This window comes from Pteropus medius, unplaced genomic scaffold (genome assembly GCF_902729225.1).
Source record: "Pteropus medius unplaced genomic scaffold, Ma_sr-lr_union100, whole genome shotgun sequence".
Taxonomy (NCBI): Eukaryota; Metazoa; Chordata; class Mammalia; order Chiroptera; family Pteropodidae; genus Pteropus; species Pteropus medius.
This window is the reverse complement of record NW_024349801.1, coordinates 5,702,899-5,728,095: the sequence shown is the minus strand read 5'-3', so window position 1 is coordinate 5,728,095 and position 25,197 is coordinate 5,702,899. Positions and strand designations below refer to the sequence as shown.

At 45.3% G+C, this 25,197-nt stretch overlaps 1 protein-coding gene across 1 annotated transcript in view; it reads left to right on the top strand.

Moving 5' to 3' along the window:
* Positions 1-25,197, top strand: part of ATP2C2 (ATPase secretory pathway Ca2+ transporting 2) — a 67,191-nt gene that overhangs the window by 10,624 nt on the left and 31,370 nt on the right. Inside the window, exons 2-7 of the mRNA XM_039888761.1 lie at positions 5,267-5,377; positions 7,314-7,430; positions 13,600-13,689; positions 15,410-15,445; positions 15,550-15,611; positions 19,002-19,110. Of these exons, the coding sequence (XP_039744695.1) occupies positions 5,267-5,377; positions 7,314-7,430; positions 13,600-13,689; positions 15,410-15,445; positions 15,550-15,611; positions 19,002-19,110 (525 nt within the window). The remainder of the gene's footprint in view (positions 1-5,266; positions 5,378-7,313; positions 7,431-13,599; positions 13,690-15,409; positions 15,446-15,549; positions 15,612-19,001; positions 19,111-25,197) is intronic.

The window sequence follows — 25,197 nt, the reverse complement described above, 5'->3', positions numbered from 1 at the left end:
TGCTCACTCTTTTCGCCCTCCGCCCACCTGTTCTTCCTGATGCCCAAAAGGCTACCTCTCCACTCCCTGGGAATTCACTCCTGCGCCCTCTTCAAGACTGTATTCTCACAATTCCTGAACCCCCACACTCTGAATTGGGGCTCCCATCATCTCCTTTATAGTGAGAGGTGTCCCCATGATGGCATCACCACATGGTCATGAGTGTCTTTTGGCTCGTTCCTTCCCAGTGTTGCCAGATTTGCACGGGACGCCCAGGTGCATTTGAATTTCAGATAAACAGTGGATCATTTTTTAGTATATGTATGTCCCATGCAATATTTGGCAAGCACATACTGAAAAATGATTCGATGTTTATCTGGAGTTCAGAGGTAACTGGATATCTAGCCTTTTTATTTGCTAAATCTGACAGCTCCATTTGGAGCCCCACCCCCCTTCCTGGTGTTTTCTGAGATACTGGAGAAATAGGACCCCTGCTGCCCCCATCAGGTGTCACCTTCATCCGTCAGTTGTCACCTTCATCAGCGCTGTTGCTCATGTTTGATTAGTACCTCCTGGGCACTGTATCAGGACTCCATGTCCATGGTCCTATTATCCCATGCTGTGGTATGGAGTCCCTGCTTTTATAACCCACACTTTCCAGAGGGGGACACTGAGGCAGTCACGGGGAGGTTTGGGATAAATATGTTGAAGAAAAACATGCTTGTATCAGCCATTAAATGAGGAAGCAATCGTTGAGGTCTAAGCGTTTGAAATGCACCACATCACCAAGTTGGACGGGAGGGCAGAGAAAGCCAGGTTCTGCCTCAGGGAAGCTGGTCCACCCCCAGGTGCCACCTGCTCACTTGCTCTGGGATGAGCTCACAATCTCAGCCAGCTCATCCCTCAGCAATGCCATGTTTGCCTATGTGATTCCCTCAGAAGCCTCCACTGGGTTATATCAGTGTCAAGCTGATGGACCTTTGAGCTGTTGTGAATGGTGCTACTATGACCATCCATGAACATGTTATTTATTTGAGTCCCTATTTTCAGTTCTCTTGGTCACATCCCTGGGAGTGTGTAAAATGGCTTTTGTTTACAGAGTGTAGTTGGAGGCCAGATTCCCTCCCACTTTGAGCTCAGACTCTGCCCCCAGGGTCATGGAACACAGGCGGATGGTAGGAGTCCCAGCTAGACCCTCCTGCTGCAGGCTGCCCATCCCAGCCCCTCCCCTTAACCACACAAGCCTCTTCCAAACACTTGGTGGGCTCCCAGCTAGTCCTGACCCACAAAGGCAGGGAGGTGGGTTCTCTGATGTTATTGTTCTGGATTTTTTTGTGTGTGGTAAAATATACATAACGTAACATTTACCATCTTAATCATTTTTAAATGTACAGTTCAGTGACGTTAAGTACATTCACATTGTTGTACAACTATCACCACCCCCCGTCTCCAGAAGCTTTTCATCGTCCTCAACTGAAACTCTGTCCCCATTAAACACTAACTTCACTTCCTCTTCCCCAGCAGCCACCATTCTACTTCCCGTCTCTCTGAATTTGTTTATTCTAGGTACCTCATTTAAGAGGAATCATACAGTATTTATCTTTTTGTGACTACATTGTTTCACTCAGATAATATCCTCAGGGTTCATCTATGTTGTAGCGTGTGTCAGAATTTCATTTCTTTTTAAGGCTGGATAATATTTCATTTATGGATGGACCATCTTTAAAAAAAATTAATTTGCTGATGGACTTTTTTTAAAAAAAAAAAATTAAAATATAGAGAAATTACTCGAGATCAGTGTCAAATGCAAATCAAGGAGGGGTTTTAAAAAATAGAGTTCACTTTTTTCCTGCCTGTAGTTACCGTATTCATTAAAAACACACAGATTCAAGCATTTATGCATCTTCTAGACCCCCTTATAGAATCTGTAAACCCTCAGAGAAACTCGGGGAATATCAGTCCCCAGCAAGACGAGGCACAGAGAAAAGCCACCTCCTCCAGTGCTGGGGCCACCAAAGCCCCTGGACCCCTTTGATTCTTTAGGTTGCTGGCCCTTTGTGGAATATTTACTGAATGCGTCTGCTATGTGTGAGGTACATTTACAGAGTTGGGTGGTTTGTTTGTTTGTTTTAAATTCTTTAAAACTACCTGGGTATATAGAGCTTATCATCCCTGCTGACAGGGCTAGTCAGTGACAGAACATTTGAACCCTGGCCGGTGCGAGTCCAACCTCTACGATCCTTTTGTTGTACCGTACTGCTTGCGGCTCTCAAGTTTCCTAAACATAGCTGAGCCACCCAAGCAATGTCACCATCACTGTGTTTTCAACCAAGTGCTTGAGGCCTGGACGCCACAGCAGATACCAATCTGGCGTTTACTGGGAGCTCACAGTAGGTCTGGGCCGCGTCAAGCCATTGACATGCATGGACGCACTTGGTTCTGCAAAAGTGTTGAGGTAGGCATCGTCACTCCCATTCTGCAGATGAAGAAATTGTAGTCAGAGAGGGTGTCACCTGCCTGAGGTAATCTGCTAGCCAGGTAACTGGACCGTCTCCTGGGCAATATTGACAATGAGGGTAAACTGAGGTTTGTGGCTGAGAGCACGTATCCAGTCATGCATTTCCAACAGTGTCCTGAGCTCTGAGCAGCAGACGCTCAGGGAACAGCTCCTGCGTACCAGACACCAGTCCCACTTCCAGAGTGGCTGCATCGTGAGCAGATAAAGGCGTTTAAGTGATAATCACTTGCTGGTGATTGGGTAGGTGACATCAAGAAGTCCAGGAGGCACAGAGGGGAGACCAGGTTGACTAATCGGGTCTGGGGAGATGTCAAGGCAGAATAATCTGTTTACCTCAAAAGTGGGGTTTCTCACCCTCAGCATTATGGACATTTTTGTCGCAGATCACTTTGTTGTGGGGGGCTGTCCTGTGTATTGTAGGGTGCTTGGCACCATGTCCATCTCTACCCACTAGATGCCACTAGCACCTTCGCCCCCCAGCTGTGATAACCAAAAGTGTCTCCAGACATTGCCAAAGTCTCCTGGGGGCAAAATCGCCCCTGGCTGAGAACCCCTGCTTTGGGTGTTGCAGCCGTGAAGAAAATGCCACCAAGGCTTCTGTGGGCGCTAGAATGGCCCATTCCTGGGGGACACAGGACTCCTGCAACTGTGTTTCATGGGCCTAGGAAGCGGGTTTTTAGCTAGATATGCTGCTGCCCCAAATAAGACCAGGATTTTGTAAAGGAGGCGTAGAGGGTGGACCCAATGGGGGTCTGCTGCAGCCATATTGAAGATCGTTAGGTTTTCCTCCTCTGAGCAGCTGGAATCCAAATGTTTCAAGCCCGGAGGGGAATGAGGAGGAGGGGAGGGAGGAGGGAGAGAGAGGACTGAATTTACACGTCAGGGTGAGTCTGGATGCTGTACAAAAAGTGAATCAGGTGTGGGCACAGCCTGAAAGCAATGACAAGACCACAAACAGCCGGACGCAGAGGGTAGGGTGCAGTGAGGGACAGGTCCTAAAACCCCAGGAAGCCTCCATCTGTGGTCTGAGCAAGAACTGAGCACTTCTTCAGGTACAGGGCACCAGATCTTGAGAACAGAAAAAAAAAACATTCTCTTAAAAAGCGTTTAAGAGGAATGTTATGATGCACAATTCTCTTAAAAGTGAATCTCACACAGTGAACATAGTGGTGACTAGAGGAAAGCTTGCGATGGCAATGACGGAGGAGCCTGTGGAATGATCTGCGTAGTCCCTGCTGTGTCCCCTGGTCACTGGCAAGAGTGAGGCGCACCCCCAGGGATGGGTGTGGTTGGAGCATTTCAAGCAAGTGAGGCGTTTGGGAGATTACTTGTTCGTGTGTTTTGGGGGAGGGGGCCAACAAGAAGGGAAAGAGGAATTTGCCACCTTTATTCCAGCTGAAGGAAGAGGTTAGCCAATGCCTCTCTCCCCTTCCTCCTTCCCAGTGCCCAACAATGGGTGGAAAAGGAAAAGATGATTATCATATCCTGGGTATAGGAATACTCAGAAGAATTTTGCAGAAATGCTTCATGTTTTCCTGATTCTGAGGTCTCCTCTGTGTTCTCATGTCTTCCCATACCCTCCAGCTGTTTCATATGGCTTCTTCCTAGGCCTTCAGACACCCAGACTTGGCTGTGTTCTTGTGTTAGTCAAACAACTCAGAACAGGCCGTGATACCACCTGTCATCAGGAGGCACTCTCTCAAGCTGCATGCTTGACTGAAAACCCCAGACGTTCAAGGTTCAGGGTTCTAAATATGTACATTGTTGCCCCGCTCTGTCAGCTTTACAAGTTTCGATTCTGTTAAATAAGATCTCTTAAAAAACAGATGCATCAGTATTAGCCAACAACTGGGAACAACCTAAATGTCCATCAACAATAGAACAGATAAATTGTGATATATGGTAGTCCCCCCTTATATGTGGGGGTACATTCCAAGACCCCCAGTGGATGCCTGAAATCTTGGATAGTACCAAACCCTATATATACTATATGTTTGTGCCGATACGTACATACCTTTTCACTTAAAGGAAGCACTTTACGGCTTCTCTTTGATACATCCGAATTGTCAGCATCCCTACCCTTGCCCTTAGGGGCCATTATTAAGCACAGAGCAGTTGATCAGATCACTGAAACAGCTACTAAGTGACTAATCAGTGGGGAGGGTATGCAGCCTGGAGACACTTGACAAAGGGATGATTGAAGTCCTGGATGGGATGGAACAGGACGGTGTGAGATTTCATCACGCTACTCAGAATGACGAGCAATTTAAAACCTATGAATCGTTTATTTCTGGATTTGTCTATTTAATATTTTTGGACCACAGTTGACCGTGGGTAACTGAAACCATGGATAACTGGACCAATGAATGGGGTGGGGGCTGCTATACTAGCAGCCATGAAAATTAGCAAACCATTGCTATCTACAGCATCATGCATAAATCTCAGTACAAAGTCAAGTGAATGAAACCAGACATGAAAGAGTGTGTATTGCATGTGACTGTTTATATAAAGTTTAAACTCTGGCAAAATTAATCTGTGGTGCCAGTTCACGACGGCCAGTACTCTTCACGTGGGTGGGTAACATATGGGAGCATCTGGAGGCCGGTATTGTCTGTTTCTGGATTTGGAGGCTAGTTATGTGGACCAGTTGGTGAGCATCCGAGCTGTGCACTTAAGATACATGCACTTTCTACGTGTGGGTTATACTTTAAAAAGATGCATGAGTACAAAACCTCAACTTGCTTAACAGCAATCTTGCTTTTTCCACAGTTTGATGAGCAATGTGAGTTGAAAGACATCGAAAGAGAGAAGACGGTGGTCGCTCTATCACCCAAGGAGGCAAGCAAATGTCACAGAGAGGATTTGGCCAAAGCGTTTTACGTAAGAATTGAATTTGCATTTGATGCCGGTTGTGGGAAGGTTTTTTAGATGGAGACAAACACAAAATCCTGAAAGCTGCCTTAGAATTCTGTGCTATAATAGTTTTATCATCATTGTTAAAAAATCCTGTTGACGTTGAACCATTCCGATTCCCCATGTGGAATATCATCATCGTTGTTGTCAACAGAGCTCACCCTCACGAGGACCTTGCCAGAGGACAGACGCCTCCCAAACACTTTATTACCTGTTTCTCTTGATCAGAGACACAGAGAAGTGGTAACACACAGTTACACAGTAGCATAGCCAAAGTCGAACCCAGGTGTTTTGACATCAAAGCTCAAACTCTTACCCATCCCCTATTCACACCCTTCATCTTTGATAAACCATGGTGTTAGTGAAAACAAATTCTCACAAATTTCTCAAATGAATTTGAATTCCTGGCCAGTGCAAGACTAAAAAAGAAACCAAAAAACCTAAAAAATACCCCCACTCCATGAAGTCTTTCTCTGAAGCGAAAGGATGTTGCTTGCTTTATGTTTTTTATTTTCTTTACTTAGAAAACACATAATGATGTGTTTGTGTGTGTGTACATTCACTCATAAGCCACCACACTTGGGGAGAGCAAATAAAAATTCACTAATAAAAGGGCACATGCCACAATTTCAAGGAAGTTGGACATCAGTGTTTCATAAATGTCTTTTCTTGAGACTAATTCAAAAGTCTGTTTAAGTCCTGCTCATTAGTATTTGGAAAGGGGGAGAAAATATTTTTTCTGTGCCTAGGCATTTTACCCTACCTAGAAAATGAGCTTGATTTTCTTTCTGTATCGACAAGAATCTAGAAATCAATTCAGCTTTCTCTGTCACCTCTACCACCTTTCTTGTCAACTTTTTAAAAACAAGGATGCCTTTGCTGCAACCAGAACAAGAAAAGTTTCCTTATGTAATTACCGACTCAGATTAGCTATATTTAATGTTAGTTTGTATAAAGAGCTTGAAGTTGTATCAAGCACAATATATGCACCATACAGTAATTTTAGCTATTGTTTCCAAGGACAGGCCTTTTTTCTGTTGTTGTTGTTGTTGCTTTTTTTTTTTTAATTTTATTTTTTTAGCTTGTAAAATGTACAAGATAAAATTTACCATCCTAAGCATTTATAAATGGACGACTTAATCGTGTTGAGTGCGTTCACATTGTTGTGCAGTCAAAATCCAGAACGCTTTTCATCTTGCGAAAGTGAACACTCTATACCCTTTAAACAATGACTCCCCATTTCTTCCCAGCCCCTGGCAGCCAGCCACCTTTCTACTTTCTACCTCTCTTTGACTATTCTAGATGCCTCAAATAAGTGGAATCATGCAGTATTTGTCTTTTTGTGACTGGCTGATTCATCTATGGATGGATACTTGAGCCACTTCCACTTTATGGTTGTTAAGAATAATGCTGCTATGAACAGGTCTTTGCAAATATCTCTTCGAGATCCACTTCCAATTCTTTTGGTATTTCTACACCCAGAAGTGGAGTTGCTGGATCATGTGGTCATTCTGGTTTTTTTGTTTTGTTTTGTTTTGTTTTTTTTAGGCACCTCTATACTGTTTTCCATGGCAACTGCACCATGGCCTGTCTTTTTTTTCAAGAAGGAAATGTGTTTCTGCATTTCAGGAATCCCATGTGACATTTGCACTGATCGAAATTTAGGACCAAGCTTGTTTTTTTCTGCTGTAATTGTAGGGCAGAAGTATGGTCTAATTGAAAAATAACTGAATTGTGGGTTTTTCTTCTTTTTCTGCCCCGATTTGATTGGGGCCTTTGTGGACAGCCCAATTTCCTTGTCCGTCATGGAAGTAGCTGGCTCCCAGAGTGCGAATTCTGTGACTTGGGCTCCTCATTCCTTTCTAGCCCACCAGTTAGCTTGTGCTTGACTGTCTCCCTCCAGGTGGACTTACAGAATGGGCTGTCAGAGTTCTCGGTGACGCAGCGCAGGCTGGTCCACGGCTGGAATGAGTTTGTCGCTGACAATGCTGAACCCGTATGGAAGAAATATCTTGATCAGGTAGGACCGTAGACGTCATTCTTGAGTTAACCAGCGTAACTGGGGAGGGCGTGACAATCATTCATTCTCTAAATATTGACTGAGGGTGTCCTTGGACCAGTTCTGAGCATGGGGCGGCTGTACTACAAAGATAAAGAAGTCTCCACCTTCATTCAGGCTGCTCTTGGCCAGCAGGAAGGGATGGCCACGAGTAGATCCCTAACTTCCCAGGCAGCCATGATCATGACCAGTAGTAGTAGTTACATTCATGGAGTGTTTTCCACCTGCCGGGTACCATGCTAAGTGAGTAAGTAAATAAGTAAGCATTAACTTACTTTATATTTCTGCTAATCCTCATTCTCTGATGAGGAGGGTGAAATACAAAGAAACTGAACTATTTCCCCAGGCTGTGTAGGGTTGCCTGATTTAGTGAACAGACACCAGAATGTCCTGTTAAATTTAAATTTCAGATGATAAACAAGAAACAATTTTTTAGTACAAGTATGTCGCAAATGTTGCAATGGACCCACTTATACTTAAAACGTCCTGTAGTTCATCTGGCAGCTGGAGCCCAAATTCACACAGCAGTAAGTGGCAATGCTGGGCAGTGAAGCATCTGGCTCCAGAGCCCCTGTCCTTCTTAACCACTGGCATTGCTGCTGTCACAGTGCTCAAAGGAGGGCACACGAGTCAAATGCCTGGAAGCCACTGAGAAGAGGAAAGAGAAATTTGAAGTAGACATGGCTGCAAATTCCAGTCTAGAAGTTAACACCCCCATCATCCACCCAGTACCAGTGCAGAAAGCCCCAGTTAACAGGCAGACTTTCCCAGATACCTGAAGGCATTCAGATTATCATCGTTGCCCTTCCCTGGCCTTCTGCACCCACCCCTTCTTCCATTCCTGACACCTTCCTGTCCAGTCTATGCCCCACCTCACCTACAGCTGCTTTGCACTGGCTCAGCGTTTAAAGCCTTCCTGATTAGTCAGTTCGGGGCCCAATCGCAGTGCTCCTCACAGCATCCTCACCCTCCACTCTCCTCCAGTCCCCACCCTGGTCTTTAGTCGGTTGTCAGTGCACTGGGGATGTCATTCATTGATGCATTTTGGCAGCAAAATGGACTTCTGGGTGTGCAGGTGGCCCTGGCTAGCCCAAACGCTTCCTGTAACCCTAGTGTTGGAAGGAGGCAGTGGAGGTTCCTGGAAGTTGAAGTTCAAAGAAGGAGGCTGACACACTGGCTGTGGGGAACATTCTCCTCCTGCAGCTGGGCCTCCTCAATTCTGCCCTGCCTGAGCCTTCCACTAGGACCTGCTCCCCCATTTCCCTGGCCATTCTAATTCCTACCTCTGCCCTGTTGAAACCTCACACCAAGGGCTGTCCTCCAGCCTCCAGCCAGGGCTTTCCAGAAATGAAATCTCTTCCATTTCTAAGAGTGGAGAACACATTTATTTATCTTATTCTTGTCAGTTCAGGGGTCCATCTGTGGGAATCCTTACAGGTTTGGAAGGCAGCTCCTGATGGCCGTGTTCCACCCCCATCCCCCGCTTGATAGCACATCACTTATTCTTTACATTCACTGAGCACCTGCCATGTGCCAGATGTTGTGCTTCTCCTTTCTGTCTCCTCCAGTGATGGGGAACTCACCCCGTCACGAGGCAGCCCGACTTCTCCATCTCAGGAGACTCTCCACTAGGAATTCTTTCTACTTAGCATGACCCAAGACATGTGGCCCTGGAATCATATCAGAGTCAGGCCACCAAGTTTCAAATCTCACTTTCCAGCCTCGTGATTTTGAGCAAGTTATTGAACTTTCTTGAACCTCAATTTTCCCTATGTAGGGAATGGAACTAATAAACACTTCTCTGAGTTTTACATAAAAAGAAGAAAACTTTGCAAATATTAGGTGCTTAATAACCATGGTCCCTCCCACCCTATATCTACAAGTTTGCCCTCATTGGAGCGTAGCAGTTAGGTGCACAGATTCTGGAGTCGACCTGACCTAAATGAATCCTTGGGCAATTCGGTTTTTTTCCAAGTCTCAGGTTGCTCGTTTATCAAGCAGGAATAACAGGTATGTGTGTCCAATAAATGTTGGTTGTTTTTATTGTTATTGTTTGTCCAGTATATCACCAGTTCCCTTGCACAGGAAGGTTCAGCAAACCCCTTGCTGCCTGTCTCCTTGACGCCAGGAAGAGTCTGATTATTTGTGGCCAGAACACCACGAGTGGCATGTGGCGTGTTCTTCCCATTGGGCCTATCACCTGCTTGCCGTGTCTCATGGTGACTCACTTGCGTTGGATAGGACAGGACAGGTGCTTGGGACTGTCTCAAGATGGGGAGGGCAGTGGCATCAGTGTCGGCCTGGAGAGCTGATCAGCTCCAGCCTCAGGAGGGCAAGACAATGAGATAGAATCGAGGTTCAATGTGAGACTCGGTCTGGGCTGGATTAGAGACCCCCAGCTCTCAGAGTGCACCTCTGAGCTAATGCTGAGCCCATGGCTATAGGGGTCCCTGATCTGGAAACAAGCCTACTGCTCCCAGAGTCATGAGTAGGTACAGCCTGCAGGGAGGGAGGGAGATGCTAGCCAAGGCTGGGAGAGGCAAAGGTGAGGAGCCAGGTGGCATAATGCAAGTGACCTGGACAGGTAGACATGCACCTGAGGCAGGACAAGCCCAGTGCTGTCTCCACTCTGCTGCGTGGCCTTGAGTAAGAGTCCTAACCCCACCAAGCCTCGAATTCCCCTGACTAAATATGGGCATTATACGTTCATTTGTTCATTCATTCATTCATTCATTCATTTATTCATTCCAAATAAAAGCCTTTTACGCTTCTGGCCCTGGTCTAGGCACTGTTCATAGAGCAGCAGCAAAACCAAGTTTCTGCTTTGGGGGAGAAAGGCAGAGAGCAGCTCCATGTGTAATACAGCACCCAGTGAGTGTGGTGAGGAAAATGAGTCAGGACAAGGAATTAGGAAGTGATTACAGGGGCAGCTATTTTGGACTGGGTGGTCAGGGGAGGCATTTGACTGGTGCTCAGAGGAAGTGATATTTGAGCAGAGACCTGAATGAAGTGAGGATGCAAGGCACGTGAGGATCTGGATAAAGGATGCTACAGGAGAGGAAGTGCAAAGGCCCTGAGGTAGGAGTGGGGGCGGTACATGTGAGGTTAACTAGGCTTCAGAAGGCAGCCTGGAGAATAAAGGCGCCCAGCGCCTGGGATGCTATGGGTGTTTGGCACATGTTCGTACATCTCTCCTAACTCCTCAATCCAATCAGATGGAAAGTCTGTGATGGGCTCAAGGCTGAAATGAAATCTTTTTCTTGACTCCACTGAACCGAGGGGTTTTTTCCTCTCTGTACTAGGTTAAATAGTGTCTCCCCAAAATTCATGTCAACCTGGAACCTCACAATATGACCTTATTTGGAAATAAGGTCTTTGCAGATGTGATTAGTTAAGATGAGGTCATAACGGATTGGGGGTCCCTAAATCCAATGACTGGTGTTCTTATAAGAAGAGAAGAAACTCAGACACACACACACACAGGAAAGGACCACATGACAACAGAAGCAGAGACTGGAGTCACATCCATAGGCCAAGAAGCGCCAAGGATGGCCAGCAACCGCGAGAAGCTAGAAGCCGCAGGAAGGATTCTCTCCTAGCACCTCCACAGAGAGCATGGCCCTGCCGACATCTTGATTTAAGACTTCGAGTCTCCAGAAGTGTGAGAGAATATGTCTGTGCCGTTTTAGCTGCCCAGGTTGTGGTTGTTGGTTACAGCAGCTCCAGGACACTCACTCACTCCGCTGGGCTTTCCCGAGCAGTTTTCCTCTTCTATGGCACTTTGTCCTCCCTGCATTTACAAGGAAAGGGCATGTCTGCCTTCAGGTGGTGTTTGGCCTTGGCCGTGAGCTCTGCCAGGCAGCTCTGAGTCCAGCCCAAGGACGCTTAGCAGCCCCTTTGCTCTGCAAGCTGCCCCAATCCACCCAGCTCCAAGGACTTCCAGATCCTTCAAAACCAACATTGGGACTTCTCTGACCAAAATCTTTTAAAAAATCTTTTATTCAGGAAAATATCAAAACTATATATAAGTGGGGAGAATAATAATATGACCTCCGCATATCCATTGTTTAGCTTCAATAATTATCAACCTGTTTTGATACATTTTCATCCCTCTTTTTCTCTGTAGCATTTTAAAACAAATTTTAGATACTAAATCATTTCACCATCTATACTTCGGTATGTACCTTTACAATTTAAGGACATTTTTCTCTTTTTTTAAAAAACCATAACAACAATACTGTTATCTCACTAAACCATGAACATGTCATTAATATTATCCAGAAAACTGGTCCAGAGTCAGTTTTCATCATGTTAATTTGTTTAAATTGGAGTCTGAACAAAGCCCATCCTTTGCTTTTGGATGATGTGTTCCTTAAATTGTTCTAATCCAAGCCCTTTTTCTAATCTGTGGATTTATGCCTGTGGAATGGCTTACAAGACTCCCAAAATTAAAAAAATGGTTTATTTAAATACTGAAGACATTACCCTTGGGGAGAAACCTGTAGCTAATTGAATAAAGTCCATCTGGGAAACTTTAGTGCAGGTTTCACATTTTTGTGGGATGCTCTTCTGCAGGACTCCCTGGGTTGATGACCTATCAATGTGTCTCCGACCCAAGCACTGGGGCTCACAGGCAAGCTGGCTTTGGGGTGTGATTCCTTCTAAAGGTGAGATGCCCCCCACCCAGCCTGGGCTCAGCAAGGATCAGTGGAGAAGCTGCTCTGAGGGCCAGCTATTGGATCAAAAGCCCTGATAGGGCTGTTTTCCAGACCTCGGGCCACAGTTCCTCCCTTCGACTAATTTTTATTGAGTGCCTCCCATGGTCAGTCTTGTGGTCATCATGGCTACCATGTGCTGGGCACCTGCTGTGTGCCCAGGCACCGGGCAGTTCGCTTTACACGCTATCATCACCTTTAGTCTTCATTCCAGCCAAAAGAAAGCAGAGTCTTGGTGAAGTTAGCAGCTTGCTTGCAGTTTCTCAGTTAGGTAATGATGCAGACAGATCGGAATTCTCAGAGTCCTGAGCTCTTGCCTGTCACTCCATGTAGTCAGACCCCATTCTGGGTCCCGGGAGGATTGGGGACACCAGGACAGATGTGGTCTGTATCCTTGGAAAGATTACATTCTAACAAAAGACAGAAATAATTTGATACAATCAGAAAAATTGATTGGAGCAGACGGTGAAATCCTGTCTTAAGGATTCAAAATAAATGCTGGGGCTAACTCAGGGCTGCTGGTGAGCTGGCTGCAGAGTGCTCTGTACCTCGTTCAGAGGAGATAAAGCACAGCAATCCTGGGATGGGGGTAGGGGTGTTAAACCTCTTCATGCACCACACTGGCATGACATCACTATGCTTCTTTTCGTGAACATAACGAATCATTCATCTGATCACATTTGCCTTTGACTGCTGGGAAACTCAGGGCCAAATGTGCAGCCCCATTTTAATCAAACATGACTTGCTTGTTGGTATTTTTATTGTCACCTTGATTCTGATCTTTGATCTACTCTTTCTGTTCCTGTTCTTATGTGTTTGTCTTTATGCTTCCTTTCAATCATCTGTAACATGAGCTACTCTATCTGTGAAATGAGAGGGCGAATACATAAACACGAAAGTAAAATTCTTTTGGGGAAGAAGTTTCTGGAATACCTGTTCTCACCAGGGACATCACTGGAGCTCCTAGAGGTAGTTACAGAAACAGGTTGGTGTGACTGGGACACACAGGATTGGGGAACCAGTAGGGCAAGAGGAACCCCCTTGGCCATGCCGGACCAGGGCCAGTGTCCCACCAGAGGGGATAGGTCCTGACCTGGACTGTGTTGGAGATGGGGCGAGTTGAGACCAAGAGCTCAAAGGCAGAGCCAGGGCTGGTATCTTGACGGGGACAATGTCAGGATGATCCCCAGAAAGCCAGTGTAGCCCATGTCAGTGAAACCACAGCAGGGAGATTTCAAGCAGAGGAGAACCATTGGATGGTGGTGGTCTTCCTCCTCTCGGACCACTGTAGTTGCTGGCTTGGAAGCCTGGCTCTGAGTGAGGAACTATAGCACACATGCTACACGGCAAGAAGCCCACCCTGGTCTGTGCGAGACTAAAGAAGAACCCACCCACCGTGCTTTTCCATTTTTCAGTTTAAGAACCCTCTGATTCTGCTGCTTCTGGCCTCTGCCTTGGTGAGTGTCCTCACGAAAGAGTATGAGGATGCCATCAGTATCGCCATGGTAAGTGTGCCATGCTGGGAGCAGTGCCCCCAGGCCTGGCTGTCCCAGACTTTCTGAGTGTTTGCTTATTTATTATGCAAGGAAAAAGGAGTTTGGCTGTAGACAAAATGATGATGATGATGATGATGATGATACAGAAAGAAAGGAAAAAAAAATCCACATCCTTGTCTGCTCCCACATGGAGGCATCCTGGTTTATTTGACCGTCGCTCTCCTGGTGGATGGACACCCAGGTGGCTTCTGTTCTTTGCTGTGGGGGACACTGTTGCAGTGAACTCCTCTCCCTTGACCCTGGATGGAAATGCTCAATCCTGGCTGTGCATTCAGTAAAAAGAATAATCGCTCATAATCCGTTACCCAGAGAGAACCACTGGGCACCTGTTTATTTTTTGTTTTTTTTTCTTTTTCAATTACAGTTGCATTCAATATTTTATATTAGTTTCAGGTGTACAGCATAGAGGTTAGACATTTATATAATTTACAAAGTGATCCCCCCGATTAGTCTAGTACTCGTTGGGACTGTACATAGTTATAATGTTATTAACTATATTCCCTATGCTGTACTCTACATCCCCATGACTATTTATAACTACCAATTTGTACTTCTTAATCCCTTCACCTTTTTCACCCAGCCCCCTCACCCCACTCCCGTCTGGCAACCATTGGGTTTTTTTTTCTCTGTATCTATGAGTCTGTTTCTGATTTGTTTGTTCGTTTATTTTGTTCTTTAGATTCTACTTATAAGTGAGATCATATGGTATTTGTCTTTCTCTGTCTGACTTATTTCATTTAGCGTAATACCCTCTAGGTCCATCCATGTCGTTGCAAATGGTAAGATTTTGTTCTTTTTTATGGCCAAGTAATGTTCCTTGTATATATATATATACACCACTTTTTCTTTATCTAATCATCTATTGATGGGGATTTAGGTTGCTTCTATATCTTGGCTATTGTAAATAATGCACTGAGCACCTTTAAAAATTGTTTTTATATTTAGGTGCAAATCACATAAAACATCAATCATTTTTTAAATGATCAATTCAGTGGCACTTAGTACATTCACAATGTTGTATAACCACCACCTCTATCTAGTCCCAAAATATTTTCACTGCCCGAAAAGGAAATCCTATACCCACTAGACAGTTGCTCCCCATTTCCCCTCCCCTGCTTCCTATCTCTGGATTTACCAATTCTGGATATTTCATACAAATGCAATCACAATACCCTACCTTTTATATCTGGCTTCTACCAAACACCTTTTGATGGCTATCATTCTGGCTTTGTTCTATCTGTCAAGTACTTTTTTAAAATACAAAAAATGACTCATTCCACACAGTGAAATTCACTGCTTCTCTTTAAAAGGCTGAGGTTAGATCCACATCTTCTGATGTGGAATGATATTTACAATATGTTGTTGAGTGAAAAGTCAGGTTGCAAAAGAATATGTCTGCACTATAGAATCCTATGTTATAAGTGTGTCTACACAGAAAAATCTAGATTGATACCCCAAAATGTGAACCTCTGGGTGGTGGAATTTAGTGTTCCTTTTTTTTTTTTTTTTTTGGCTCATCTCTTTTCTAAGTTTCTGCACAATACATTTATTTTCCAAGAAGAAGGAAAATGTATTTTGAAAGACAATGTCATGTACTCCCCTTGCCTCTCATGGGCTCGCCCACTCACTAGGCAGCTGAGTATTAATGCCTCTCTCATTTGCGCCCTAGGCTGTGCTGATTGTGGTCACTGTGGCCTTCATCCAGGTGCGTATTTATTTCCTGAGGTCCTGGGTGGGGTAAGCCAGGTGTGACAGGAGCTCTGTGAAGTTCCCACCTTTGAACAGCATGTTTGATGTGCTTCCTGCCAGGAGTACAGGTCGGAGAAATCTCTCGAAGAGCTGACCAAGCTGGTTCCTCCTGAATGTAACTGGTAAGTCGGAGACCCCCCTGGGACCTTCTGGTTCATCAGAGGAGCTGATAGGCTGAAGAGTTTGGCAAAATCTGTATCCTTTTTAGTTCGATATAGGAAAACCATGTCTTATCGGGATTCTGACTAGTAAATGGATTACTTGTGTCCTGGGGCCTGTCATTTGACCTCTCTGGGCTTCCATTCTGTCATTCGTGTCTAATCAGGGTGCTTAGCCTGTGGGCCATGGATGACGGAAATGGCTTTGGAAAGAGGATGGCCCATAAAATCTATCATACAGTGTACAAAGCTGTGTGCATTTGTCCGAGGGAGAGCTTTCAGAGGTTTTATTGGACTCCCAAAGGGTGGTCTCAGAAGAGGCTGCGATGCGGGGCTTTAGCAAGGCAAGGCATCGGAACGCTGGGTGAAGGGCGAGACAATGCGAGAAGGAACTCCAGGCATTCGCTCAGCAGCCCCACTAGCCTCTGTCTTGCCCAGGCGTTTCCACGTCGCTGCTTGTTATCACACAGCCTTGACCAAAGATATTTTTTAAAAGGTAGGAGAAAAGACAAAAATGTCTGCCAATACCTCGTGGGCATTTCTGCTTAGCATAGTGCTGTGCAATAAAACTTTCTGGAATGCTCCATAATCTGCACTGTCCAGTACGGCATCAGTAGTCACATATAGCTACTGAGGATTTCAAATGTGGCTGGGGTGACTGAGGAACTGAGCTCTTCATTTTACTTCATTTTTATTTTAAATAGCCACATGAGGTGTGTGGCTATTGTATTAGACAGCTCAGGCTTAGAGTGTTTGCAAAGGTCACCGCCAGAGGTAAAGGAAGCCGGCAGACGCAGAGGGGGAAATGAGTTAGGCCTGTCTTTCTCGTCATTTCATTTTTATACAAGTAATCTATACATTTATTCTCCTGGTAAAAATCATTTCAGAGAAGGCCAACATCTTCTCCCTTGCTCCTACTATAGGTTGAGGTTGTTTCAGAATCATGTGTCTTTCCTAAATATGCATTCCTGCTCGAAATAACGTAATTAAAAGTATTATATGATCTGAGGCATTTTGGAAGGACTTAAACATTTAGCAACTATTTTCTGAAGGATAATTTAACATGTATTTGGGTATATATGGCACAGTTTAGCCGCAGGCTAGGGGATAGAAAGATCTAGTAAGATAGTCTCTCCTCTCAGGGAATGACCATGTGTATGTGTGTGTGTGTGTGTGTGTGTCTGTGTCTGAGTGATATAAGGCATAAAATAGTGAATAACAAAATAGAGACAAAAAGAGGATTTTGTGGAAGCCTGGGAGAGGGTAGGTTCATTCTAGAAGAATTATTTGTAATAGTAAAAATGTCCAGGCTTAATCATTAGATGACTAAGGATGTCAGAAGTCCAGGTGTGTGATATGTGACATAATCATAAGAGTAAAAGAAAGCATAAATGATTTATGTGGTTTGATGATGTGATCTTAAGTTTAAATATCAAGTCTTGGCCTTTCAGGTGAATAGTATGCATCATTGATGTCCTCAGAAGTTTGACTTCTAAAAGATGTTTTATTTTCAAGAACAGAGGTGGCAGGCACCCTGGTAGAGTTGAAAGAGCATTGCAGGTATACAGCCTCACTCTCTGAGTCCCTAAGACGTGTTTTACAAATTAAGAGAAACACCTGCTTGCAGACCCTTCCTGTGTTACTTCTATCTTTGGTGCAGCCATTAAATATTTATTGAGCACCTACTATGTGCCGTGAGAAATAGTGCTAATCAGTGAACAGATTTTGGAATGCAGCAGGGGCATTAAAGCAAAAAAGAACCCCCCAAACCCAAAGCCACGGAAAACAAACAAACAAACAAACAAGTAAAAACTCCACAGAGATGCAATGGTGACTAGTAGAAGAATAAGTATAACTTTAAATAGCTAGCAATCAGGCCACCCTAATCTGACATTTGAGGAGGAGCTGACGTTTAAGTTGAGGCCTGAGAAAAGGAAGGAGCCAGCCATGGGAAGAGCTGAGGAAACAGCAGGTATATATCTGATAGGTGCTCTTGGCTACAAGGAAAGAAAACTCAGCTTTACAAACCACAAGGAATTGTATTTTCTCATGATAAGGGATCTCAGGTCGGTGGACAGTGGGGTTTGTTAATTCAAGATGGCACCAAGGACCTGGTCTTTTTATTTCTTTACTCTGCTGTCCTCAGTTCGTTGGCTTTGTTCTCTGGCTGGTTCCCCTCATGGTCCCAATATGGCTGCCACAGCTCCAGACATCATAGCCAGAGATGAAAGATCAAACAGAAAAAGAGACTCCGTGTGTGTGTGCATGTGTGTGTGTGTGTGTGTGTGTGTGTTTACAGTATGAGGAAACCTTTCTCATGAGCCCCTGAAAACGTCCACTCATGTCTCATAGGCCAGTGAATGTGCCTAAACCAGTCACAGGCAGAGGATAGGATCACCGCAGTGATCTCAGGCAGTCATGATCCAATTCCTAGAGCACATGGTTGTAGAGGAAAGGGTGGATACCCGAACAAGAATGAATTCTGTTGTCAAGGAAGAGGAGAATATCTGCTTTAGCATTCAAGGTCAGCGAAGACTTTGACGCTAGAAAGAGCTAGGTGTGTTCACGGGCTGGATCGTATGAGGAAGGTATAGCAGGCGATGGTGTGAAGAGGCAGGCCCAGGTCAGGAGGGCCTTAGCAGGGCCTCTGAGTTTGATTTCAAGGTCAGCGGAAAACCACTGAAGGATTTGGAGGAAAAGGGAGTTGTGATCTGATTTCTGTATTTTAAGAGCTCTCTACCTACTTCATGCAGGATGAATTGAAGGAGGCCAGAGGGGTAGCAAGAGTTCAGCTGGGAGGCCACTGCAGCGTCAGGAGGAAGGGAGGTGTGTGGTGGGATTCTAGCTGGAGCCTGTGCACAGAAGCACATTGTCCAGAGGCAGACAGCCATGGGGAATGGTCATGGCCCTGTGGGAAAGGAGGGCTCCTCGGGCATTGAAGATGTTCCTTCTGGCTCTGCCATCCATGCATTCTTGAGATGGACTCTGCATACCAGAGCGGTGTCTTCTCTGAGGACAGAAGCTACTGGCTCCATTAAGGATTAAAAAAGCTTTAGAACTGCTGATTTAGACCTGCAGAAGCTTCCAGAGGCCATGTGGCCCAGCCTTGTTTCCAGGCAGGGTAAACAGTAAGAGCCCCATATTTCTGATGAGTCCCAGTGTCGCCCAGAAGCCATACTCTTCCCGAACGTCTTTTAGGATATGAGAATTTAAAAAATAATAAAACCATAAAGGCACAAAAGTTGGTTCATAACTGAAAGAGAAAGCATTTCTATAATCTTTGCTCAAATTGATCAATGCATAAAAATGAGACGTCAACACGGGTGCTTTTGCTTTTTACTTTTTCAAATGCAGCATAAGAGAAGGAAAACTCCAGCATCTGCTGGCACGAGATCTGGTTCCCGGAGACATTGTATGCCTCTCGATTGGAGACCGAATCCCTGCAGACATTCGTCTCACTGAGGTGAGGGGTCCCAGACCCTGGTCTGTGGGATATGCAGACATTTAGCTTATTGGAGGCAGGCATTCTTTCTCTAATGCGCATGTGCACACAAACAAGTCAGGCAGTTGGCAAACAAGTTAATTTTAAGCACAAAGCCCCTCAAATCATACTTCATAAATTATTTATTCTCATTTTAAGTGTAAGCCTAACAAATTTTGGTTGTGTTATTTCCTAGTTTCCAGCAGACAGCAGCAGCAAATGAAAGCAGGGCGAGGTTGAGAAATGAGGCAAGAGTTCCTTCTAAAAACAGCCACACCGATGTCAAAAAGAAGTGATAATCAGACTACTCAGGAATGTGGAGGGAACCGGAACCAGTGAAGACATAAAAAGTAGCACAATCTTTTACAGTTGCTCCGTTTGGGGATACTGGATGTGGGGCAAACTGTTTCCTCAACCTTTGTGGGTGTCAGGGTATCACAGCTTCACAGAACAATACCTGAGGCTCTCTTAGGTAATCCTGGATTCTTGAAAAAAGGTTAAATTGAGTTCAGAGAGATCTGTTGATTGGAATAATCTATTCTATGATTCCTTCCAAGGATGTTTAAGGATTAATCAAAGCTTTTAGTGATAGAGGATTAATTTCTCAAGAATTGCAGGATTAATAGCATGCTGTTAAAGGGTAGCCTGGGAGGGCGGGGGATGGAGAGAGGCGAAGAGGCCAGGAGCCACCCCCTGGGCTCTGTGTCGACAACATCCCGGCCCGGCTCTGAAGTAGAGGCAGGGGCCACAGGGCCACTCAGGCTCTCCCACCCCTCTGCCCCGACGTACAGACCTCCAGGTAGGACAGAGACCAGGGTGAGTGGATTGGGGGTGGGGCACTCCCTCCCAGGTTCATTCTGGTATTCCTTCCCACACCAGAATGGGTTCCTCACCATCCGCTCCTCCCTGCACCAGCATTCAGCGTCCAAGTCTAGGACACCTGGATCCCATTAGAGAAACCATTGTCCCCAGGGAAGGCTGGGGAAGCCAGTCTGACACTGTCCACTTCTCCACCAAGAGAGGGGCTCTGCCTCCCAATGTAGGGGATTCTAAAGGTACAGGGTTTGGGTCCTGATGCTGGGTGACCAATAAGGACACCACTACAGGTGCTATGGAGAAGCAGTGTAGCCCAGAGGCCAGTGCCCTGGGCCTGGGCGCTAGCCTGGGTTTGAACCTGGGGCCTATCATTCACAAGCCGTGGGACCTGCCCCAAGTTACCTAACCTCTCTGTGCCTCAGTTTCCTCATCTGTAAGATTGGAGGGGTGGGTGATAATGCCCATAGTGTGGTCGTAAGGGTTAAATGACTATATAGACGCAAAGTGCTCAGAACGGTGTCTGGCACGGGTGAGTGAACGACACATGTTCGAAGTTAGAGGGCCCTGGGTTTCAAATCTCCGCCCAGCATCCCCCACCCAGCACGTGACTCTGAGGAAGAGATTGGCCTCTCCGAGCCTCAGTTTCCTCGTCTATGAAAGGGGGTGACGTTCATTCCCACCTCGCAGGGTTATCGTGAAGACGGAACAAGCGAGACCTGCGGCATGCTTGGCGCGATGTCTGATGTGGGTTAGCAGTCAGCGAGTAGCTGCGACTGGCCGTCTTGTTTGTCATTACCTGTCTCTACAACAGTTCTTTGAGATTTTTTAAACCCAGATAACTCCCTTACTATCTAACTGGTTTTCTTCCTGCACTGCATATATTAAATTAAATTGTGCCTGGTTATTGACACCACAGGCTTTTTTTTTTTCCCCCAAGCTACCAGCTCAAATGCTCTACAGATTTTCTTTTCAGTATTTTGCAACTCTACTGAACAATCAATAGCTTTTTTTATTCACAGTGAACTATTTTTATCAGCTCTTGAGCTCTGAGATCCAGGAGAGCTTTATATACATTTCGAAGCCACTGAGGGCCAGGAAATAGCAAGTTCAAAGGAGTTCTTAAAATAAGCAACCCAAACACTAGCCATTTTTGCATAGCGTGTGGGGGTCACAGAACACTATTTTCTGTTCCCACAGTTAACAGAGAGGTCAGAGCCTCGGCGAAGGCTTGACCTGAGGCGGCCAGTAGAGCAGGACCACTGCTCTTTCTTTTGTCCTCCCCTTTCTAAACGAAAAGGGGGATGGAATGGGATTTGTCAGGACTCCGAGTGATGCTTGGTCTTGGAGGCCGGAATGCCTGCCAGTGTGAGGAGACAGGAAGAGCTTTTGTCTACACCTGAGTAGGAAGTGGCAGGGCGCTCCTGAGCCCTCAGTTCTACCCTTGTCTTCAGGCCTAGCCACCTCCTTGGTGGCCGCTGGTATTGTGTGACTCTCAACAAATATTTCTTGAGCACCCGCTAAGTGCCAGGAACGGTGCTGCGTGCCGAGGAGACAGTGGAGAAAACAGACTTGAGCCCTGTGCTCATGGGCTTGTAGCCCAGACTGGCAGACAGACGTCTCCTCATGACAGGTAACTGTTCAGTGACTTCTGGGGGAGCATGAGAAAAAAGTACAGTGCAGTCCGTATGTCCCAAACAGGACAGACTTGCATAGGCCCAATGCAGTCACAGAGGGCTTCCTGGAGGCAGTAGCTTTTGAGCTGACCTAAAAATGGACACACATCAGCTGTTTCGGGCAGAGGAAGCCCAAGCTGCGTGCCTAGCCCTGACCTAGAAACCAGATGCGTTGCCGCTTTCGACTGCCTGCGGTGTGGGGCCACCATGCCGTAGGACCATTTCTGCCCCCTGAAACCTGCTCCCACCATCATGACTTAGCCCTTCTCATTCCTGAGGTCTCAGCTCACTGTCTTCTCCTCACTGATTTTCCCTGACCTCTTTCCTAAGGGGCCTCCCCGCTGCCCCGCCAGCCCTGGTATTCAATATTCTGATGTTAGTTTACTTTTGTTGTTTATTGCCAGCCTCTCCGCTTCCTCCTCGACTAGAGTACAAGCTCCATGAAGGCAGGGAGTCTGTCTGCCTTGCTCATTGCTAGATTCCCGATGCCCAGAAGAATGCCTGGCCTGTAGTTGGAGATGGATGGACAGATAGCCCATCTCCAATTTAATATGTCCAAATCCACACCCACCTCACCCGCCTGCACCCTCTTCTCTTCCCAACTCCCCTTTCCACCCATTCCTCCTGCTTCTCTGGCTAGCTTTCTTGAGGGGGGTCACCCTTGTCTCTTCTCTCTCTTCCTTTCCTCATTTTAAGAAAAATCAACTTAGTTTTAGAACAGTTTTAGATTTACAGAAAAATTAAGACAATAGTATAGAAGATTCCCATATATCCCACAACTGGTTTCTTCTGTAGTTAAGGTCATATATTAGTATGGTACAGTGTTACAATTAATGAACCAATAATGATTCATTAGTATTATCAATAATAATTATTGCTAATCATCAATATGGTTGTTACATTACGAATTAACAGATTCTTTAACGTAATATATTAATTATGACATATGTTTAAATATAAATATATATAAGGTTCACACTTTTTTCACATTACTGTAGTCTTTCCCTACTGTCCTTCTATCCCAGAATCCCATATTGCATTTGATCATCATGTCTCCCTAGGCACCTCTTGGCTATGACAGTTTCTCATACCTTTTTCATTTTTGATGACTTTGACAGATTTGAGAAGTGCTGGTCAGGTGTTTTGTAGAATGTCCCACAACTGCGATTTGTCTAAATTTTTTTTTTTTCATGATTAGATTGGGGTTGCGGATTTAGGGGAGGAAGAGCGTAGAGGTACGGTACCCTTCTCATCACATCATATCAAGGGTGCATGCCATCACTGTGACTTATCACTGCTGATGTTGACCTTGATCACCTGGCTGAAGGATATTTCCTCATGCTGTAATACATTGCCAATTAATAGCAGTTCTTTCTGTGAAAGATGCTCATGCTTGGGCAACTACTGCTGTCACTCCAGCCGAACCTCCTCCCTGTCTCATCCATCCAACACAGCCCTCCCTCGGAGGGTCTTCTTCCCAGGCTGCTATGTTCATTGGGCCTCTTACTACCCTGGAGCCTGCAATGGCTCCCTGCTTCACATGCATCAAAAGTAAACTCTGCCTCTGACCTCTCACAGCCTGGCCCAACTCACTTCCCCAGGCCAGACTGTGCTGAAGAGAATGGAGAATGCACCAGGATCTGCCTTTGACACTTCCTAGCATTTGGGCCTTGGGCAAATTTCCTAAGCTCTCAGAGCCTCAGTTTTCTCATCTGTAAAGAGCGAATCAGAGCAGTCTTTTCCATGGCATAACTGTGAATGTTTCACGAGAGAATACAGACCCTCAGCAAATGTTAATTATTATTATCATATCATCAGCAACATTTTTTCTCCTCTGGATTTCTGTCGCACTCTAATTTAACACTATCCTATTTAGCACCTAATCAGAGTCTGACTTAAAATTCTTTAGGTATATCATAGGTATCCACTGAAGTCTTATCAAATTAACCAATTAAGAAAATGGGCACTGGTGATTGCCAGAGAGGAAGTGAGTTGGAGGGCTGGGTGAAAGAGGTGAAGGGATGATGAAGTACAAATTAGTAGTTACAAAACAGTCAAGGGGATTTTAGAGTATAGCATAAGGTATATAGTTAATATTACTGTAATGGCTGTGCCAGGTGGGTGCTAGAGGAATTGCGGGGAGCACTTCATGGATTATATAAATTTTTTTAAATTTTAAAATAAATAGAAAAAGAAAATGGGTGAGCAAGTCATATTTTAATTAGTCGTTCTTTAATAGCAAAAACCAAAATTAAACCGAGTTTTGTTTATGTGGTTCTTGGTGTGCTTGCAAGGGTTAGCATTGGAGCAAGAAACAGCTCAGTGACCTTCTAGCCCAGGTCTCCCAGATTTTGCTCCATAAGAAGTTCCAAGGGCTGTAGCTCCCACTTGGAATGTCACAGCACTTATATGCACAGTGAAGGGTCTGAGAAGTCCTGGTAAAGAAAACCAGTTCACTGGGTTTAACCCCATGTTTCCCAAACTTTTATTACCATGGAACCCTTTCTCCATAGAGTGCCAATGAACTTCCTACAAATGAGGGTTCCATAAAACACAGCTAGAAAGTGGGGTTCTAACTCCCCACTCAACAGTTTTATAAATGGAATAACTAAATTTTCTCACATTGTTACAAGTGCAAACATGATTTAAAAAATAATAATAAAAGAACTCTTATGAAGTCCCTAACCATCCTGGGTCCATTAGGAACCAGAATAAAGATGCAGGGGGCTCTTGGACATGCTGCCAGAGCATTCAGATAGTCTTGTACAAGTGCAAGGACTGGAATTTAAAAAGAAGTAAATCTGAGGAAGAGTTAAGGCTCATGTCTTGGCTCAGAGGGTAGAGGTGTTTACTCAGCCTTTGACTAGTTAGAGTCCTGCCAATTCCAAGTAGACTTTAATGAAATGTAATCGAGATCAAATATGTGGATTTTTAAAATTCCGTTCTAAACCTTGGTGGCCTCTGCCTACTTCCACACGCCTAGTTAGTTCCAGTTGCTGCCAGTTCTCTTCTTGTTCTTTCTGTCTGGCTCTTCCATCCGTGAGGGTGTCCTCTGCCTCACTCGGGCTGTATATTTTTTGTGTGTAGGCTTTCCTTCCCAAGGAGACTGGCCTATCACTTCCAGTATCTAATATTATTTTGTATATCTCACCCACATCCCTTCCTTCTCTGCTCAAGACTTTTCATGGCTCCTCGTTACTTACACGTAAGTAATTGAGTGCCAACCACACCTTCTACAAGTGCTCTGCTTCAGTCAAGCTGGTCCCCACACGTGTCCCTAGATAGACCAAACCTCTTGCCTCTGCCTCTACCCTCTCCCATTCAGTGCTCCCCGAGGACAGGGCAGCTGTCCTTCCAGCTGTGGCTTCAGCACCCAGAACAGTACCCAGCTCTGCCCACTCCCAGGGACCTGTACCCCGAAGAGGGTGGACTGGTGCCAATGCTCAGCACTCCCGGCTTCTGTCCTTGTCGTGTTGGTGGGGTGCCGGGAGAAGACGAGCCTTTTCTTTGCTTCCCCCATCTCTCATTTGCTTCGATCAAGAATGTTATTGCCATGTTTTCCCACCATCCATTCCCCAAC